The sequence below is a fragment of the Rosa chinensis genome, chromosome 4 (genome assembly GCF_002994745.2).
Source record: "Rosa chinensis cultivar Old Blush chromosome 4, RchiOBHm-V2, whole genome shotgun sequence".
Taxonomy (NCBI): domain Eukaryota; kingdom Viridiplantae; phylum Streptophyta; class Magnoliopsida; order Rosales; family Rosaceae; genus Rosa; species Rosa chinensis.
In genome coordinates this window covers 62,129,029-62,145,335 of record NC_037091.1, presented here as the reverse complement: position 1 = coordinate 62,145,335, position 16,307 = coordinate 62,129,029, and the positions used below count along the sequence as shown (strand labels likewise).

General features: G+C 40.0%; 1 protein-coding gene across 2 annotated transcripts; it reads left to right on the top strand.

The window, feature by feature from the left end:
* The first annotated feature begins 11,104 nt into the window (after positions 1-11,104).
* Positions 11,105-15,362, top strand: LOC112196708 (pentatricopeptide repeat-containing protein At2g02980, chloroplastic). 2 transcript variants are annotated; one of them, XM_040517682.1, is made up of 5 exons: positions 11,105-12,859; positions 13,121-13,228; positions 14,110-14,265; positions 14,517-14,723; positions 14,835-15,362. In XM_040517682.1, exons 1-2 carry the CDS (start codon positions 11,204-11,206, stop codon positions 13,127-13,129), a joined length of 1,665 nt encoding a protein of 554 aa, XP_040373616.1. In that variant the 5' UTR covers positions 11,105-11,203; the 3' UTR covers positions 13,130-13,228; positions 14,110-14,265; positions 14,517-14,723; positions 14,835-15,362. The 2 variants fall into 2 exon arrangements, with proteins under 2 accessions (XP_040373616.1, XP_040373615.1); XM_040517681.1 differs by having other exon boundaries at positions 11,107-13,228; positions 14,835-15,358.
* The last annotated feature ends 945 nt before the right edge of the window (positions 15,363-16,307 follow it).

Genomic DNA, 16,307 nt, shown 5'->3' with positions numbered 1-16,307 from the left:
GCGGCCGCCTGAATAAATGAACTCCAAATGAGCTGAAACTCTGCAGATCAATTCTATACATCCTAAGAAACATTTCTTATGAAGAGTGCAAGAGCCAGATAGAAGTGGAAGACCTTCAAACATTCAGTCCAATTTTCTGCAGAAGCAAAACTGGAAAACTGGACCTGTAAGGAGTCCAGTAGCATTTCCGGCCCAACCACTATTCTAAAAGCTCTGAAATTCTAGCAGGATGATCTACACTCATAAAGGAACATTTGTTATGAAGAAGTCACGAGCAAAATCTGAACTTTTGGTAGAGAAATAATTGAAGGAATAAAGGGGTAGAAAGTGACCTGAAAAACAGCTCAACATATTCCCACCCACATGAAAAAAAAGCTAGATGCTTTTCTCTTTTTCCTTGGATATATTTTTCTACTCCATTCTCTTTAATAGATCCCCTTCCATGTTTCTGCACCTTCATGCTTTGCTTTCATTTCATCATTACCCCATCTTTTACTTATTTTACAAACCACTCCCATACTCCACTTTCATTATTTTTCTTTCTCTCATCATTTCACTCTTCTTTTTCTTCCCTATTTAAACACATTCTCCTCTCACTCTCAAGAACCAATTCCTTCATCCCATTACATCTGATTTCTCTCTTCATCTCCTTCACAAACCCTCCATCTCCACCTCCCAAAATCCAAACCCACAATACCCAATCTACTCCATCATCACCACCACAACTACCATCTTCCACCACCATAAATTTCATCACCACCACTCAAAGTTAGCCAAAGGAGCATCATATCTTCATCACCATTTCATTTATCATCACCATCAAGAAGTTCATATCCATCCATTCCACCATCAAGGAGGATTCAAGGAGCATTGAAGGAGAAAAATGAAGGAGAAGCTACCCATTGATTTGTCAAGCTTCAACTAGTTCTTTCTTCCCTTAACTCTTTAATTTACCTTGATTTACTTTATAGATTTGATGCCAATTTGTATGATTATGAGTGAGTAGTTACTTTGTTGGGGCTAGGGTTGAAAGCCGTAGCCAAACTTGTATGAATTGATGTTTTAATTGACATTTGTTGTTATTTGTGATTTTCATCTTCATATGCTAATTCAAGAAGTGAATGCATTCATTCAAACTTAACTATTTTGAATGTGTTGTATTTGTCATCTCATGAAAAAATGTTTAGGGAGTAGTTAACCTTGAACATTAATAGCATGATAGCATCCTCTATGTGCATGTGAGGGTAGTGAGTTAAAATCACCTAGATCTAGGATTGGTTTGCTTGCTTGATTATCTAAACTCAAATCTTTATGCATCTAGGAGCAAGGAATTGATACTTATCAGGTAATATAACTTGTTCTTGGGTAGTTAGTTTCGCACTTATCCGGTGGAAATTGATAAAATAAAAGGAGTTTAAGCCTTTGTAGTCTTATCCGGATGCAAAGAGGGTAGTTGGGAAATTAGAATAACATCACTTGTATTTGAACTTCAATACTTGCAAGGGAGGTTAGTGGTAGACAATCCAACCCCTAACTTCATCCATTATATTACTAGTTTAGTTTAAAGTAATTTAGTTTACATTTGAGCATTTAATTTAATTTGGTTCACTACTCTATCCAACAAACAATTTCACTATCACCACAATGCACATACTCACCATGAGCCTAGATTTCCTTGTGAATTTAGGTTTGTGATTGTACATTTGCATATTCTAGCTCTCCTTAGGTTAACACCCTAGCTAGTGAAAGAAATCCAATCCTCGTGGGTTCGACAACCTTTCTTAAATCCCTATACTATTACTTGTACCCCTTATACTTGAGGGTGGCTATTTGGCTAACAGACTTCCAACATCCCTTCTTCTACCCCCCTTTCTTCTTCATAGGGGAGATCAATAGCCGAACTATGGGGGTTTGTGCTCACTCCAAGCTTGGAGCTTGTAGAGTCCTCCAAACTTAGAGTTTGTTGAGAAGAAAACGATCGACCACATACATCGTCGTTTCGATCTAATCCAAAACCCCTCTTGGAATCGGATTTTCTTGGAAGCGACTACGCTCAGAAAATCTCTAATTTCTTGGAAGCGACTACGCTAAGAAATTATATAGTTTTTCGTGGTAGCCTTATTCGCTCCGAAACTAACCCTATTTTCTTGTTATTTTTTCAGGATGAGTAACCTGAACCAGTTGAGCTTCGCTCCACTAGAGACAACAGGCGCAGGATACCATAAGTGGGTCCGTGATGTGCGCCAGCATCTTAAGGCTGATGGGATCCTAAGTACGATCCAAGAGCCAAGTCAGGACGTGCGTACTCCTCAACAAGCTGCTGCTTATGAAGCAAATAGAGCTACGAGAGAGGCGAATGAAGCTAAAGCCATCATTCTCATGACAAGGCACATGAAAGACGCGCTCCAAAATGAGTACCTCAATGAGGAAGACCCAAGAAAACTATGGGTAGAACTCGAGCAACGTTTTGGCAACGTCCGTGATTCCCTGCTTCCAGACTTAGAAGTGAGATGGCATAGCCTCCGCTTCTGTGATTTCAAGTCTGTACTTGACTACAATTTAGAAGCACTTCGTATCAAGTCTATGATGGAATTATGTGGACAAAACATCACTGATACAATGTTGGTCGAGAAGACTCTCTCCACCTTCCCCGTCTCTACATTGATGATAGCCAAAAACTATCGGATTGATGTCAATGCTAGACGCATCACAAGATTTCATGAGCTTATTGGAGCCATGAACGTAGCTGAAAAGCACGACAACATACTTGTGAAGAACTATAACTCTAGACCCGTGGGAACCAAGTCAATTCCGGAGTCTAATTATAGTCGCGCCCCCAAGGGAGGACGCAAGGAGCGAAACCCTAAGAGTAGGGATAATTCTGGACGTTCTGGTCCATATTCTCTCCCTAAAGAGGAAGGAAATCGCCAAGATAGGCGTGCACGGAACCGTGGAGGTAAACGTGTGAAGAGAGAGAGAGGCCAAGCCTCCGATTATGGTGGTAACGCCACCAAAGGCAATAACCGTCTACAAAACGCCCCCAGAGCGCCTCGATCAAGGGAACCTGACCATAATGATGCTTGTCTCAGATGTGGATCAAGTGGACATTGGGCAAAGAAATGTACTGCATCCCAGAATGTTGCAAACGCATACAAGATGTATCGTGAAGCAAGGGAGGAAAATTACATGGAACAAGAAGATCAAGATGGGAATCTCGATCTAAGGGTGGAAGACTACAAGGATCAAGACCCAGAAACTGGCGATTTTGATTAAGTCTTTTTATTTTCCAAGAGATGTAGGCAATTGCCATATTACTTTTGTAGTAGATGCCAATGATATTAGTCTTTCTTCAAAGTAGGCGTACTCGATGTAAAAGTGATGTCTAGAAAGGTTTTGAGATAAGTGGTACTTAAGCGAGCCTTTCTCCACCGACATCTCTCTACTTACCTGGTCACATTTACATTGGAATTACCGAAAGAAGTTAGATGACTACTATTGTTTTGCATTAACTAGTTTATTGGATTAGATTTTCTTTGGTTAAGAGAAACGATGATGTAATTCCGTTTGGCTTATTAATAAAAGTTGAGTTATTTTCTTTGTGACTCCTTTTTAATTACGAGCTTTTTCTTTTAGGAATGGATGAACTTCAATGTCTTGCTGATAGTGCGACTACGCACACCATTCTACGACATAGGCAATTATTCTAAGAGATGTTGCCTACATATTCATCTGTGACTACGATGGTTGGGCCATCAAGTTTAGTTCAAGGACATGGAATGGCCCAATTTATTTTGCCTAATGGCACCTTGATTAAAGTCACTGAAGTTCTCTACGCTCCTAAGGCGAATCGAACTTTATTGAGCTTTAAAGATATTAGAGCCAACGGATTTCATGCGGAAACGCATAGTGAAAACGGAATAGAATTCCTTTGCATTACCTCTAATGATTGCGGAAGAAAGCGCATCTTAGAGAAGCTTATGTGTCAATCGAGTGGACTTTATGTCACTACAATTCGACCTATTGAATCCAATAATATCATAAGAGAAGATCTCTTGGATTCAGACACATATTGGCTTTGGCATGACCGACTAGGACATCCTAGTCGTGATATGATGCTCCGTATACTAAAGACTTCACACGGACATCCATTCTTCAGAGTGAGAAGAAGCAAGAATCGAAAATTGATTCCAGGACTTAGCAAGACCGCAACAATTGCAGCATCTGGAGCTGCAGCCGTCTTGGGGCGCCATAAGGCCGCCCACGTCCCATGTGATGATGCCATTAATGGCGCCAACCATGAGCATGACGCCATGGTTGTTCCTCCTAGTGGCCATGACGCCACACACACCAATTTCCATGGCTCTAACGCCATAATGGGAGATGTAGTCACACACTTTGCTTCTAATAGCGCTACGGACGCTCAGGCCCAACCAAAATCCTCATTGGTTGCTTCTAAGGCCCCTCGCTCTTTCTGCAAAGCCTGTTCCTTCGGGAAATTAGGATCGAGACCGTCCTACGCAAAGGATCCCAAAATACTCATTCCGTTCTTACAAAGAATCCAAGGGGATATATGTGGACCAATTCAACCATCATGCGGACCTTTTAAATACTTTATGGTATTGGTTGATGCGTCGACACGCTGGTCACATGTCGCGCTATTGTCCACTCAAAATGCTACTTATGCTAAACTCCTCACCCAGATTATTTGTCTACGGGCTCACTACCCTGACCATCCTATTAAGTCCATTCGACTTGATAATGCTGGGGAGTTTACATCGAAAACATTCGATGACTATTGCATGTCACTGGGGATTGATGTCGAACATCCAGTTCCCCATGTTCATACCCAAAATGGTCTCGCAGAAGCCGCTATCAAACGACTACAGATGATAGCACGGACATTGGTTATGCGCACCAATCTCCCTGTTTCTGCTTGGGGATATGCAATATTGCATGCAGCGACGCTAATTCGTCTACGACCCACTACCACCCAATCTTACTCTGCGTTACAGCTAGTGACTGGGTACGAGCCTGATATCTCGCACTTACGCATTTTTGGGTGTGCCATTTATGTGCCTATTACGCCGCCACAGCGTACTAAGATGGGTCCACAACGACGAATGGGCATTTATGTTGGATATGAATCTCCAACGATTGTCCGCTACCTTGAACCCTTGACAGGCGATCTCTTTACCGCTAGATTTGCGGATTGTCACTTTGATGAGATAGTCTTCCCATCGTTAGGGGGAGATAAGAACACAGATGTTCAACAGGAACGACAGGAATTGTCGTGGTCTGTCCCCACTATGTCACATCTCGATTCCTGTACCGCACAGTCCGAACTTGAAGTGCGAAGAATAATCGAGCTCCAGAACGTAGCAGACACTCTGCCTGATGCGTTTTCTGATGTTGCCAAAGTGACAAGATCAACATACCTGCTGCAAACGTACCTGCAAGGATCGATGTCCCAAATACTAGACATCACGCCACTCCTGTGACATCAGGGGATGGTGCCATTGCCCAACATGGCAATGATGTGGCATCTATGGCCACAGGTCCTGCAAGGAAGCGCGGTAGACCAATTGGTTCGAAGGATACTCGCCCTAGAAAGAGAGCGAATGAGGCACAAACAAATCCTTTGATCGTCCTATGAGAATGTTCCGGATTATGGTTATGTCCATGAGACATCATTGGGGGATGCCTCAATGTCAGAACCTATCCCTAAGAATGTAGAGATCTCTGTTAATTACACTAGTGTACATGGGACGTGGGAAAGAAACTCCATCATCATTGATGATGTATTCGCGTATTCAGTGGCGCGTGAGATTATTGAGACCGATGACATCGAACCACGCTCCGTTGATGAATGCCAACGTAGAGCCGATTGGCCAAAGTGGAAAGATGCGATCCAGGCAGAACTTGATTCTCTATCGAAAAGAAAGGTATTCAGACCAATTGTGCCAATACCGCCCAACACCAAACCAGTTGGTCACAAATGGGTATTCGTTAGAAAGCGTAATGAGAAAAATGAGATTGTAAGGTACAAAGCTCGCCTTGTGGCGCAAGGTTTCTCACAACGCCCTGGAATCGACTACGAGGAGACCTATTCTCCCGTAATGGACGTCATAACGTTTCGCTACCTTATCAGTTTGGTAATTTCTGAAAAACTGAACATGCAGCTTATGGATGTGGTTACTGCATATCTATATGGGGATCTAGATACAGAGAGATACATGAGGATTCCAGACGGAATTCAGTTACCCAAATCAAGTGGCTCTAAACCACGGAGCGCGTTTGCGATTAGATTGAAACACTCACTATATGGATTGAAACAATCAGGACGGATGTGGTATAACCGTCTAAGTGACTACTTGATTGGAAAGGGATATGTCAACAATGAACTATGCCCATGTGTGTTCATAAAAAGGACAAGTTCCGGATTTGCAATAGTAGCGGTTTATGTTGATGACATGAACATAATTGGTACCCTTAAAGAGTTAAGAGAAACCGCTGAACACTTGAAATCCGAGTTTGAGATGAAAGATCTTGGGAAAACACGGTTTTGCCTCAGTTTAGAACTCGAGCACCGTAGAGATGGTATCCTGATTCATCAATCAGCTTATACCCAAAAGATGCTTAGGCGTTTCAACACTGATAAGATTAAGCCTTCAAGCACCCCAATGGTCGTCCGTAGTCTTGATCCAAAGAGGGATCAATTTCGTCCAAAAGATGACGATGATGATGTGTTAGAGGTGGAAGTGCCCTACCTAAGTGCAATAGGCGCATTATTGTACTTGGCACAATGCACAAGACCGGATATCTCATTCGCTGTGAACTTGCTAGCTAGATATAGCTCTGCGCCTGCACGACGCCATTGGACTGGTGTTAAAGATATCTTTCGACACCTAAGTGGTACGATCGATATGGGCTTGTTCTATCCCTATAGAGAGAAGATGGATTTGGACCCATCAAGTGCCAGGGACGCCACCCATGGTGGACTGCATTCACTCTCCCCATCTCAAAACGATATAAGTGTTTTGGAAGGTTTTGCTGATGCTGGGTATCTCTCTGACCCACACAAAGGTCGCTCCCAAACTGGCTATGTTTTTACCATGGGAAAGACCGCGATATCTTGGAGGTCTACCAAGCAGACCTTAGTCGCTACTTCTTCGAATCATGCAGAGATTATTGCTCTTCACGAAGCAGTTCGTGAATGTATATGGCTTCGATCCATAGTTACGCATGTTCGAAGCAATTGTGGTCTGAAGTCTACCATAGATGAGCTAGGGGTCGTCAACGGGCCGGGCCGGGCCTTGCTATATTTTTAAATAATTGCGGGCCGGGCCGGGCCGGGCTTTATTAAAAATCAAAGGATCCAAGCCTGTCCATATAAAGCGGGCCTTGAGGGCTTTTTCGGGCCGGGCCGGGCTTAGCCTTGCGGGCTTTTTTGGGTCGGGCCTTGCGGGCTTTATTTATAAATAAATATTTAAAGACACAAGTATTTTTTTTTTTAATCAAGCTTTGGAAATTTAATGGATAATGATCAAATACAACCAAAGATAACAATCTATATATATAACTATATTGTACCCAAAAAAATCTATATTTATATATAGATACTAATTTGTTGATAAATAAATTTTTAAAGACACTAATTTTTTATAAATCTATATTTATACATCATACACTCCAAAGAGCTACATATAGCAATTCAAAGAAAATGAGAAACCGACCATTGGATGAGTTTATTACAATAAATTATGAGTGTGGTAAAAAATTTAGCCAATTTCACCATATTTTTGAATCCGATCGGATTGGTCAACCGTAGTCACTTATATGTTTTATTGGTTGACCGATGGCGTGGCAACCGCGAAACATGCTTATTTTTTCACATCACATTTGTATATATTCCATCGATGGATGTGCGTGGACATAAGATAAAAAAAAATTAATTTTAATTACAAACACATTGGACTATACCAATTTTATTCCTAAAGTTATATGACTTATACATTGCATTTAAATTGTTTAAGTTCATTCTAAAGCAACCATGAAGTGGAAAATGAATTCGGAGAAACCAACCGCTTGATGGAGAGATTGTAATGTTTTATGGTGGTTGTAGAAAATTCAGCCAATTTGGTTCACGTTTCGAATTCGATCAACTAGGTCAAACGTAGTTACTCATATAAACCTATATTTATATATCATACACTCCAAAGAGGAACCCCTATCAATTCAAAGAAAATGGAAAAACCGACCGTTGGATGAGTTTATTACAATAAATTATGAGTGTGGTAAAAAATTTAGCCAATTTCACCATATTTTCGAATCCGATCGGATTGGTCAACCGTAGTCACTTATATGTTTTATTAGTTGACCGATGCCGTGACAACCGCGAAATGTGCTTATTTTTTCACATCACGTTTGTATATATTCCATCAATGGATGTGCGTGGACATAAGATAAAAAAAATTAATTTTAATTACAAACACATTGGTCTATACCAATTTTATTCCTAAAGTTGTATGACTTATACATTGCATTTAAATTGTTTGTGTTCATTCTAAAGCAACCATGAAGTAGAAAATGAATTCGGAGAAACCAACCGCTCGATGGAGAGATTGTAATGTTTTATGGTGATTGAAGAAAATCCAGTCAATTTGGTTATCGTTTCGAATTCGATCAACTAGATCAAACGTAGTTACTCATATAAATCTATATTTATATATCATACACTCCAAAGAGCAACCCCTATCAATTCAAAGAAAATGGAAAAACCGACCGTTGGATGAGTTTATTACAATAAATTATGAGTGTGGTAAAAAATTTAGCCAATTTCACCATATTTTCGAATCCAATCGGATTGGTCAACCGTAGTCACTTATATGTTTTATTGGTTGACCGATGCCGTGACAACTGCGAAACGTGCTTATTTTTTCACATCACGTTTGTATATATTCCATCAATGGATGTGCGTGGATATAAGATAAAAAAAAATTAATTTTAATTACAAACACATTGGTCTATACCAATTTTATTCCTATAGTTGTATGACTTGTACATTGCATTTAAATTGTTTAGGTTCATTCTAAAGCAACCATGAAGTAGAAAATGAATTCGGAGAAACCAACCGCTCGATGGAGAGATTGTAATGTTTTATGGTGGTTGTAGAAAATTCAGCCAATTTGGTTCTCGTTTCGAATTCGATCAACTAGGTCAAACGTAGTTACTCTTATAAACCTATATTTATATATCATACACTCCAAAGAGGAACCCCTATCAATTCAAAGAAAATGGAAAAACCGACCGTTGGATGAGTTTATTACAATAAATTATGAGTGTGGTAAAAAATTTAGCCAATTTCACCATATTTTCGAATCCGATCAGATTGGTCAACCGATATGTAGAATATATATATGCACATATTTTATATAGAATTATAATAGTATAAGAACATCCACACACACACACACACACACACACACACACACATATATATATATCTCTCTCTCTATACACACACACACATATATATATATATATATATATAAACACACACACATATATGATATATTGATATATATATATATATATATGTCTATATCTCTCTCTCTCTCTATATATATATATATATAAACACACACACACATATATATTAATATATATATATATATATGTATATATATATATATATCTATATCTCTCTATATATATATATATATATAAACACACACACACACACACACACATATATATATATATATATATATCTCTCTCTCTCTCTATATATATATATATATAAACACACACACATATATGATATATTGATATATATATATATATATATCTATATGACTATATATATATTATATCAATATAAACACACACACAAATATATATCTATATGTGTCTATATATATATATATTTATAAACACACACACACACACATATAGATATATCTATATATATAACACACACTGACACACACACACACACACATATACACACACACACACACACACACACACACACACACACACACATATATATATAAAATATTTTGCGGGCTTTTACGGGTCGGGCCTAGCGGGCTTTTACGGGCCGGGCCTAGCGGGTTTTTGCGGGCTTTTTTGCGGGCCTCCATCGGCCCACCAAGGCGGGCTTTTGCGGGTTTTTTGACTGGCCGGGCCGGGCCAAAAGCCCTGCGGGCCGGCGGGCCTCCATCGGCCCACTTGATCCACGGGCTTTTTGATGAGGCCTAAGACGAGCCAACGAGCATTTATGAGGATAATGCTGCTTGCATTGAACAAATGAAGCAAGGCTACATCAAATGCGACAACACCAAGCATATATCGCCCAAATTCTTCTACAATCAGCAACAACAGAAGCTCCTCAAGATCAAAGTGAACCAAGTTCGATCTGAGGACAATGTGGCAGATTTATTTACTAAGTCATTGCCTAAATCCACGTTCGAGAAACATGTGGCAAGAATTGGCTTGCGGAAATTATCTGAACTCCCATGATCGTAGTCATCAGGGGGAGGCGCATACATCAGGGGGAGATGTCTACATGTTCGTCTCGAATCGTGAAGGGTGTGTTGTGCTCTTTTTCCCTTTCGACCGAGGTTATTTTTGTCCCACTGGGTTTTTGTTACTCGGCAAGGTTTTTAATGAGGCAACGGGAGAAGCACCGCGTTTGGGCAACACAAGGGGGAGTGTTCAAGGAAAACCTAATTTGTGTTTAGCCCAAACTCTAGGTTACTTGACCTAGTGGTAATAGGGTTTTGATTAGAAAGATCTAGATTCCTAATTGATGTACGATTACTTTCCTTGTATGATTGAGATTCTATGCATTGTAATCTTCTATATAAAGAGGCCCCTATTATCAATGAGAATACACATCGAATTTCTCTCAAATTCAGTTTCTCTAAAACAGAGTTAGATATTTTGGTAGAGGATGTAAAATTGAAAGTTATGCACTGTAGTGGGTACATACGCTGTAATCGAAAGTTATTGAGGATGTAAAATTGAACATGAATTAGGTAATAGAAAAGACTGTTGAAGGTATGAGGCAGATAGCATTTTGGCCCTTCCAATTTGAAAGTGTCAAGTACTTGCCGAAAGAGCCACTGAATGGATAAGCAGCAAGCATGAGACAGAAATTGCTTGTATAAACTCAACAGGTACCACTCAAAAAACAGCTATGGCATCACTGGCTGTCCAAATAACCCCAATCTCTCACCCAAAAGCTCACACTCACTCCCCAATCTCTCTCATCCCTAAATGCACCTCTCTCACAGAACTCCAGCAAATCCAAGCCTTTTCCATCAAAACCCATCTCCAATATGACTTATCTGTCCTGGCCAAGCTCATCAACTCCTGCACACTCAACCCAACTAGCAGACACTCCATGGACTATGCCCACCACCTGTTCCACCAAATTCCCCACCCGGACATTGTCGTCTTCAACACCATGGCACGTGGTTACTCACGCTCCGATACCCCATTTCGCGCTATTTCACTCTTTTCCCAGGTTCTATCCTCAGGTCTCCTCCCAGATGACTACACATTCCCGGCTCTTCTCAAGGCTTGCGCCGGCTCTAAAGCCTTAGAAGAAGGGAAGCAGTTGCATTGCTATGTTATCAAATATGGAATGCAACTTAACATATTTGTGTGCCCTGCTCTTATAAATATGTACACTGAGTGCGGTGATGTGGATGCGGCTCGCCGGGTTTTTGATAAGATACCGGACCCTTGTGTTGTTGTGCATAATGCTATGATCACAGGGTATGCTAGAAACAGTCTGCCCAATGAGGCATTGGCATTGTTTCGAGAGTTGCAAGCGAGTGGTCTTAAGCCAACCGAGGTTACTATGCTTAGTGCTCTTTCGTCGTGCGCTTTGTTAGGTGCATTGGACTTGGGGAAGTGGATTCATGAGTATGTTAAGAAGAATAGGTTTGATAGATATGTTAAAGTGAACACTGCATTAATAGATATGTATTCAAAGTGTGGGAGCCTGAAGGATGCAGTGTCTGTGTTTGAGAACATGAGTGTGAAAGACACACAGGCTTGGTCTGCAATGATTGTGGCGTATGCAACACATGGGAATGTTTCCAAAGCTATATCGATGTTTGAAGAGATGAAGAAGGCACGAATTCGACCTGATGAGATCACATTTCTGGGTCTCTTATATGCGTGTAGTCATGCTGGATTAGTTGAGGAGGGTTGCAAGTATTTCTACAGCATGAGTGAGAACTATGGGATTATACCCAGGATTAAGCATTATGGGTGTGTGGTGGATTTGCTAGGTCGGGCTGGACGTTTAGGGGAGGCTTACAAGTTCATAGTTGAGCTACCAATTAAGCCTACGCCTATAATCTGGCGAACATTGTTATCTGCTTGTTGCAGTCATGGTGATGTAGACATGGGGATGCGGGTGCTTGAGCGAATTTTTGAGTTAGATGACTCTCATGGTGGGGATTATGTGATTATATCTAACTTGTGTGCAAGAACAGGAAGATGGGAGGATGTTGATTACTTGAGGAAACTGATGAAAGACAGAGGCATTGTAAAGATTCCCGGGTGTAGCGCCATAGAGATGAACAATGTAGTGCATGAATTCTTCTCTGGGGATGGCGAGCGTTCTGTTTCCAAAGTACTGCGTCGGGCAGTTGATGAGTTGATTGAAGAATTAAAGCTGGCCGGATATGTTCCAGATACTTCTTTAGTATTTCATTCTGACATGGATGATAGAGAGAGAGAGCTTTCTCTTAGATGTCATAGTGAGAAATTAGCCATTACTTATGGGCTCTTAAACACAGCTGCTGGGACAACAATTCGAGTTGTGAAGAACCTTAGGGTATGTGGGGATTGCCACTCTGCTGCTAAATACATATCATTGATCTTTAATAGACAAATAGTTCTTAGAGATGTTCAACGGTTCCATCATTTCAGAGACGGCAAGTGTTCTTGTGGAGACTATTGGTAGTTGAACTAGTTGAATAGGAGATCACTTTTATCATAACAGAGAAACTACATATATTGGGCTTTTCGGCTTCTCTAGTAACTAGAGTCTTCATCTTCTTAGTGGAAAGTGATTCAATGAGGACGATGAACGCAGGTTGGTTAGCATGGTTAGTCTTGGGCAAAACCTGATCAGTCCGTCATGACATATTACTGTCATTCAGTAGACATCAATGATTAACTTCCAACTCCAAGGCTGATCGAGGTACGTCGTGAATAGAACTGCATGTGTGTTGGAAATTTATTTCTTCAATTTTTTTCACTTTGCATACAATTGTAGAGATATACTCTGGTGATATAAAATTGCAATGTAAAATGTTCATGGACTCGCACTGGTGATATAAATTATGCTTTTACCAATGTGAACTCTGCTTGTATTTGGTATAGATTTGATCATGAATCAAGATACTATGTACTTTGTCACCCTAAAAACTGTGTTTTTAGTGCTTCTAATCTGTCTATGAGCTTAGATCTTGCATAGGTGAAAGATTAGTTTGACTTGACTCATTAACACCAAGGCTGCATCTGTCATACTCTGACTTACAAACAACATTAACCCAATTTGTACCATCCTAATCGACATGTATCTTGTTAACCAGGACATACATGAGACAGCTTTGGATATTTCTAGGACACATTAGTTGATATATCGTGGGATTTGGATTAATTAAATGTAAATAAGATTATGGCGGCAGGAATAATATAGTAGGAAACTGTGGAAGAGAAGAAACACGGGTTGCCGAGGAGATGTTCCCCTGTAGTTTTCTGTTTAATTACCTTTAAATAGTTCACCATGAACACAATGAACTGCACACCTTTTGAATGAGACTAATCCCAAAAACAAAGTTTGAGATAGAAATGAAATTCAACCCTTCACCATTCATCTGCCTTTTGATAATACAAAGTCTAGCAGTACTTGGCGTTTCTCAGGATCATGATGACCTTTTTCTATCTCGTACAACAGGTGATCAGTTGGTGGGGTGTCTGAAAAGAAAGATTGACCTCAGCTCATTTTATTTCTTATTTTTTTAATTTTCATTGAAACTATATATGATCTACTGAAGATTGTATTGTTATTTGATGCAGTGGCCAGGATCCTACGGTGGCCCTCAGCACAATATTTGCTATCCAACTACAGGAAAACCTGCACAAAGTTTCATTATCGGGGGCTTTCGGCCAGGTTTTAACAATGGTTCAATCCCAACCTACTGCGATCCCAACAACCCCTTCAATGAAACAAAGGTATACAGTTTGCAACATTGTTTCTCCAATACTAATTGTCTAGGCAGGAAGAGGCAAGAAGTGAAGAAACTATGTATTTCATTCCAGACGCAAAATTCCCGATGTGTAATTCTATATTCCTAACAATATATACATTGAGTTTGCAATTAGATCGAGCAGCAATCATATGATGATACCATGTGTACTACTAATTCATTTTGATACCTTGTATATTCTAATTAAGTTTGTTAGTGCCGATGATGATAATGCAGGTGTCAGGGATAATCGACGATTTGCAAAAATATTGGCCATCGGCTGGCCTGCCCGAGCAGCAACGGTACGCAGCTTTGGGCCGAAGAATGGGAAAAACATGCATGGCACTTGCTCGCAGTCTGTCCTTGATCGGTATAATTACTTCTTTCATGCTACCGGCCTCAGAGATACATTGAAAGACATCCACGGATACCTTCAAGATTATGGTAACTATATTCTCTACCTGTTACCTCTACCTACCTCATCATGTTTTGTGTGTGTGTGTACTGCAGTCATGCATTTGGAAAATGAACTATTAATGCTGTTACAACTTACAGGAATCCGACCAGATGGGACAGCGTACAACCTAAACACCCAAATATTATCTGAGAAAATCATTTCTTGGCCTCAATAAAGGGATAGAATGCAATGAAGATGCATCTGGAAATAGCCAGTTTTAGCAGATTCATATTTGTATAGACCCTTCTGGTAAATTCATGATTAAGTGTCCAGTGCTGGCCGATGAGAAATGTGCCGATAGCTTTGTGTTTCCTTCCTTCTAGCTAGTTATTAGTACTAAACAATACTCGAGAGTTCTACTCCGAGATCAAAAAACGTGACTGTCACATGACAAGGTGAAAGAGATTATATATAACCCGCACATACAAGAAATAATGACCAACATAACGAAGTTCTATCAAATTATTATAGGATCGAAGTGCTTCCTAACTAGTTCACTGTTTCACTAGTGTGGATCCACAAATTGCTTCGTTGAAACTTGAAGTTGTAAGCTCAAATATAAATTGAAAATTATGAAAGAGAATATGCTTTTGAATGCTAAAATTTTCAATGTTAAACCATGTTTGAATATCACAGGCAAATCAAGCTTTTGATTTGGAGGTTTCTTATTGGCAGTGGTCAAAGTGTTCTGTTCTTCATGGGAACGATTTGACTTGCACGCTGTTCCACCAAATTGCTTTGTTTTGTATGGTGCATGTTATTGGCCACCAATAGAATGAGTGTGAAAACCTTTAAGTCGCCATAACTTTGGAGGCTACTCCATCCACATTATCAGAACAAGTGTACAGTAGTTTGTCTTGTACCGACTGGCTAAATTAATAGCTGAAATAACATGAAATACATTTAATGTTTAGTTATGGCCGTAGGGCTGGGAATCTGTGACCGATAAACCGATGCCGAACCAGTACCGATACCGATCGGTTCGGTTTCATTTCTATTTTTTGGAGTATTGAACCGAAATCGTACTGATGTTATTAGGCTCGGGTCGGGATCGGATTGGGCCTTTTTAATACCGTTAGGTTACTGACCCGGTCTGTTAATCTGCTCCAAATCGATGCAGCTGCGGCTGGAGTCATTTGACTAGGTCATTTGACATTTCAACATGAAAAACGTAGCCTCCTTCGCTCTCAAATCAGTCAAGTGAGTCAAATCTCCTTTACAGCAACATGAATCCATATTTGATTCCATTCAAATCGATGAACTGAAGAAGTAAGAAGTTGATTCCATTCCTTGGCTCCGGTCTGCTGTGGTTTGCACTCTGCAGTTTTCATTGGGTTTTGAATTTTGATTATCAATGGAAAAGTTGGGAGTAAGTCTGAGTGTCTATCAATGGGTTTTGATTCAGTTTATCAGATTGTCAATTTTACATTTCGATTGAATATGAATATATGATTATCAGTTCATTTCATTTTTTACTTTAGTTCTTTGGCATTATGATTATGATAGTAAGCCTTTGCTAGTTTGCTGCAATACTTACTTACTGTGCCTTGATTAGTTGATTGCCTTAATTG